General features: G+C 49.2%; 1 protein-coding gene across 1 annotated transcript; it reads left to right on the top strand.

Moving 5' to 3' along the window:
- Positions 1–1,189: 1,189 nt before the first annotated feature.
- LOC137859568 (D(1)-like dopamine receptor) lies at positions 1,190–3,584 on the top strand. Its single transcript, XM_068688788.1, has one exon. It carries the CDS (start codon positions 1,630–1,632, stop codon positions 2,998–3,000), a length of 1,371 nt encoding a protein of 456 aa, XP_068544889.1. The 5' UTR covers positions 1,190–1,629; the 3' UTR covers positions 3,001–3,584.
- Positions 3,585–5,069: the final 1,485 nt, after the last annotated feature.

Here is a 5,069-nt window from a genome sequence, read left to right as displayed (position 1 = left end):
TCTTTCCTTCTCAGTATCATATTGCCTTAATTCCAGTTACTGTCTCATTTACAGTTCTTTACAATGTTCTGGTCTTCAGGATTTTTTGATTTTTACTGATTGTTAAATAAGAGTAAACATAGGGAGTAAAAATAGCAGGTGTGTAGCTAATTCTTACCAACAAACCTTTAGTCCTTAGTATTGGAATGAAAATCAGAGACCTACTACGGCTTGCAGATGTTGGTAAACTACACACATGTGGAAACACAGATGGCTCCAAAGAAGCCAAGGTGTGCAGCCCATTTGTGTCTTACAGCCTATGCTACTCTGAGAACTACTGTATTTTTAACAAAGTGTATATTTTATCAGAGATAAATTTATCTAGATAAATTGTTTAAATTACGAGTTTGTCTTATAGACAAACACAGTAACAAACAAAGAAACATATCCAATTTCCAGTGCCACAGCAGAAATAACACAACGGGCTGCATGCACTATTACTGCGGTCTCCAAGGCACAAAGTGACTTGGATCTTAAAAAACGCGACCAAATGTTAACAATCTGTTATGAACTGACACAATCCAGCTAGCTTATCTTAAATATGCTAATTTTACAGGATAAGCTGCCAGCTTTACTGTTCCAAATTTGTTTTAAAAGGTCCAGCCTTTAATTACCATGGATATCTTCGCCATGCAATGGAAATCGGATGCTTTCTGGCTTGGAAATTATTCTTATTGACACGAGAGGATGAAGCAGTTTTAATTTGGAGGCAAAAGAAAAAAAAGAAAAAAAGAAAAAAAAAGCAAATCTCAAAAGATTATCATGTTAAGTAATTACATGAGTTGATCTTTTCAATTCACACCGCAATCTCTTTTTATTCTCATAACAGGATTACCGTATTTCTATCTCAATAAATTCTTCCAGAATAAAGGATTACAGCCTATTTCCATTAGGATACTTTCTCTGAAGTAGGCTGTGAACGTACACAAGACACGTTTACATGACAGCACATATATAGTTGTAAAAGCGAGCTGAAGGCAGTTGAAGTAGACCCGAAAACGCCTTGGGCTGAAATATCTAGGTGCCAGTCCTGGGTGCCTGCGGCTGAGCAGCCAGGACTGAGCAGATCCAAACCAGCGATGTCCGAGGTTCCCGTGCCCGGGTGTCTTTCCGCAGGGTTTCAGTCTGAAACAAAACCAGCAGCAGCAGCAGCAGCAACGACCCGGCAGGACGCTGCGAAGCGGCGGCTCGCACGGCTCCTGCTAGGCGCGATGGCACCGCGGGCACGGGCGGGCACGACGCCACCGTCCGCTGGCTGTGCCCGAGGGCAGGCGGCGGGGCAGCGCGGATCCTCTCCCCTCCTCTCCCTCACCCCCGTGCTCCGACGGCGCTGCGGGACCGTCCCCCGGCTCCCTCGGGCTGGGGGCGGCCGCACGGCGCCGGCAGGCGGAGGCCGAAAGTTGCCACTCGTCCCGCCCATGGCGGCGGGCGGGAAGCGGCGGCTCCCCTTCAGCGCCAGGCGGCCGCCGGGAACCCGGCGCCGGCCCTGAGCAGCGCCCCGTCCCCCCGGCGGGGCCGTGCCGTGCCGCGGTGAGTAGCCCAGGCCGGGGGGCGGCCGGCGATGCCCCCCCGGGCGGCGGAGCGCCCCCCATGGCGAGCGCGGCGGCGGCGGGGGGTGGCCCGCGGGCGCTGCGGGCCCTGGGCGGCTGCCTGCTGGGCGCCCTGGTGCTGGGCACGCTGGCGGGCAACGCGCTGGTGTGCCTGGCCGTGCTGCGGTTCCGCCACCTCCGCGCCAAGGTCACCAACTGGTTCGTGCTGTCGCTGGCCGTCTCCGACCTGTGCGTGGCCGTCCTGGTGATGCCCTGGAAGGCGGTCACCGAGGTGGCCGGTGGCTCCTGGCTCTTCGGCAGCCGCTTCTGCGACACCTGGGTGGCTTTTGACATCATGTGCTCCACCGCCTCCATCCTCCACCTCTGCATCATCAGCCTGGACCGGTACTGGGCCATCGCCAGCCCCTTTCGCTATGAACGGCGGATGACGCAGCGCCTCGCCTGCGTCATGATAGCTGCGGCCTGGGCCCTCTCCGTCCTCATCTCCTTCGTCCCCGTGCAGCTACACTGGCACAAAGCCAAGGACAGGAGGCAGCCGGGCTCCCAGCCGCCTGGGACACCGCGCTGTGAGGTCAGCCTGAACCGCACTTATGCCATCACCTCCTCCCTCATCAGCTTTTACATCCCCGTGGCCATCATGATCATCACCTACACCAGGATCTACCGGATCGCCCAGGCCCAGATCCGCCGCATCTCCACCCTTGAGCGAGCAGGGGGGCAGTGGCCAGCCCATGGCAAGGAGCCCACCTCCGCTCTGCGGAGCTCCCTGCGCAAGGAGACCAAGGTGCTGCAGACCCTCTCTATCATAATGGGAGTCTTCGTTTGCTGCTGGCTGCCCTTCTTCCTGCTCAACTGCCTGCTGCCTTTCTGCCAGCCGGAGAGCGACCGGGAAGGGCAGTCAGCCTGTATTGGCCAAACCACCTTCAACATCTTCGTGTGGTTTGGCTGGGCCAACTCCTCGGTGAACCCAGTCATCTATGCTTTCAATGCAGACTTCAGGCGGGCTTTCAGCAACCTGCTGGGCTGCAGGTGCTTCTGCTGTGACACACGTAAGTCCACTGTGGAGAGGGTCAACTTCAGCAATGAGCTGGTTTCCTATCACCAGGACACCACCTGCCAGAAGGAAGGAGCCGCCTCATCGTCAGTGCCACCCGCTGCCGTCACTGCCTGGGTGCAGCCTGTGCCCCATGCTGTAAGCCTCCAGGGGGAGAACAGCAGTGAGGAGCTGCCTGCAGAGAAGAGGCCTGGGACTCCTCAGACAAAGGCTGCCCCTGGCAGCAGCCCAAAGTGCCATCATGTGCCAACTATTTTGCGATTGGATTGTGGGGCAGAGCTGTCTCTGGAAACTATTACCCCCTTTACAGGGCTTGGTGGACATGAGGGACCCTGTCATCCCATTCCAGAAGGATGATAAGCAGCTGTATGTTTCACCCATGCAGTGAATTCCCACAGGAGGAATTCACTCTGCCTCCATGTAAGGTACATCCATCCCCCAGCAAACAAATACCATGCCAGGAGGATGGGAACCTGATGTTCTTACCCCAGAGGGGTGACAGGCATATCGATTCCATTCCACAAGCGTATAGTAACCACATATTAACCTCTTTCCACTACTACCTTCACCCCTTACCATTTTTAATAGTAGGCAGGCATTTTCTATACAGTTGTTTGCCCTACTCCTCAATCAAACCTGTGATATTTATTAAGAATTTTATTAAGAATTGTGAGATAATTGAGATTTTGATCAAAATTAGATCAAAATAAAAACAGCTGATGAGGCTCCATAACATAAATTTACTGAGAAAACTTAGATTTAAACTTAGATTTAGCTGCATTTCTAAAAGCAGCTCTCCCCCTCCCCCCATGGTTTCACATCATATAGGACTGAAAGTTGTTTGGTTTTATTTCTGTGTTTACTTTGAAGCTGGATGTCTGTATTTACATATCAAATCTGTGTTTAAACTCTGAAAATTGCTCAATAAAAACATCATCTTATGCTGAGTCTAAAGACTGCTCAAAACCCTAGAAAAAATCAAGATGCTTTTATGAAGCAAACAGTTTCAGGTGTCTAACTTTGGTATCAGCGCTTACTGATATTGACCTATGTTCCTCACGTTCAGTTGTTAGATGAGTTACTGCATTAGGCTGAAGTTACAGCAGTAGTTAAGCAGTGCAGGGTTTGAGAACTAACACTGCAGATCCAAAGCAATATAAGCTGCTACCAACTGAGATGGAACTGAGATGGCTGCAATCGCACCTTTCTCCTACTAGTTCAGGCAGACAGTCCTTCCAGAAAGTAAGCTAGTCTGTAGAATAGAAAGGGACCAGGTCACCTCTCTGAATGCATTCACTACTTGTGAATGTGAACAGCAAGAGGCAGAACAAGTGGGCGGTGAATGGCTTACAGAAACAAAACCACAAGTGGAACTGAATTTCTAAATACATAAAAGGGCTCAGCAGATGGTAAGGGAATACAGCAGCACTTCACTGTTCTTTGCTTTTCTGTCCATCACTTAGCTCTGCTGCTGGCCATTTCGTACCATGCTCCACTAATCATCATTGACCCATTTTTCTGTCATCTATGACTTGAGTCATCTAAGAAAGATGAAGATGCAGCTGTCCAGAAAGAGGCATCAGGAAAGCTTACATTAGAAGAGTTATCTGGAACATTGCTGATGTCTTCAGCAGGGTGATCCATGCTGAAAAGCCAGACTCTCCATCTAGTGATCTTGCTCCTGCCACTGTGAATTTAAGTTGTGTGTAGCTCTTAAGCCCATGGACACGTTCTACACATCCATTTTCCTTGCTATATTTCTTCCTTCTTATACAACCAAAACATTATACTGTAAGGGCATCAGCATCTTTTATCTCCTCCAAAACCACAAAATCATGTCCTGGAGCTGTAAGACTTCTCATCTCATTAAAGCCTGTCCTGGGAAGGTCCTGGCACACCTGATAAAACACGATGTTGAAGCACAGCTCCGTCTGTGCCTGCTACTCTTCTGTCCCTGCTGCAAGAGCTTCAGCTCACTGTGTCCTTCACTTAGCTCTCCCTGCCCAGAAACATCTTTATTCTTGCAGGCAGGCAGTCTTTGGCAGTCAAGGACACACAATAAATTATTATTCAAATGAGTTTTTTGTTGTTGTTGTTTTGTTTTTTTGCACCTACTCCCTAAGTTTACCTACTCACAAGGTTTGCCCTGGATATGGGGCCTGTCTGGCTTAGGAAGTACTCTTGCACTTAATACGTATACTGATGAAAATTTAACATTTAAATATTTAAAATTAAAATATATTAATGAAGTTTAACCAAATGGGCTGCAGAAAATGAGCAGTGAATATATTTGAGTAACTTTCTCTTAAGATTAATCAGAAATGCACCGTTAGCTTTGAATCATGAAACTATATTTGTGTTTAGAATGGAAAAAAATTGTATCAGTTCTTGTGGCTATATTTTAAAGTTTACCAGGAGGTCAGATT

Source organism: Anas acuta, chromosome 7, assembly GCF_963932015.1.
Source record: "Anas acuta chromosome 7, bAnaAcu1.1, whole genome shotgun sequence".
Classification (NCBI taxonomy): Eukaryota; Metazoa; Chordata; class Aves; order Anseriformes; family Anatidae; genus Anas; species Anas acuta.
The sequence above is the reverse complement of the archived record's forward strand: the minus strand, read 5'-3'. Positions and strand labels throughout refer to the sequence as shown.

What these genes read in the sequence shown, in the direction of transcription:
- LOC137859568 (XM_068688788.1), top strand. Translation starts at nt 1,630, where the DNA reads ATGGCGAGCGCGGCGGCGGCGGGGGGTGGCCCGCGGGCGCTGCGGGCC.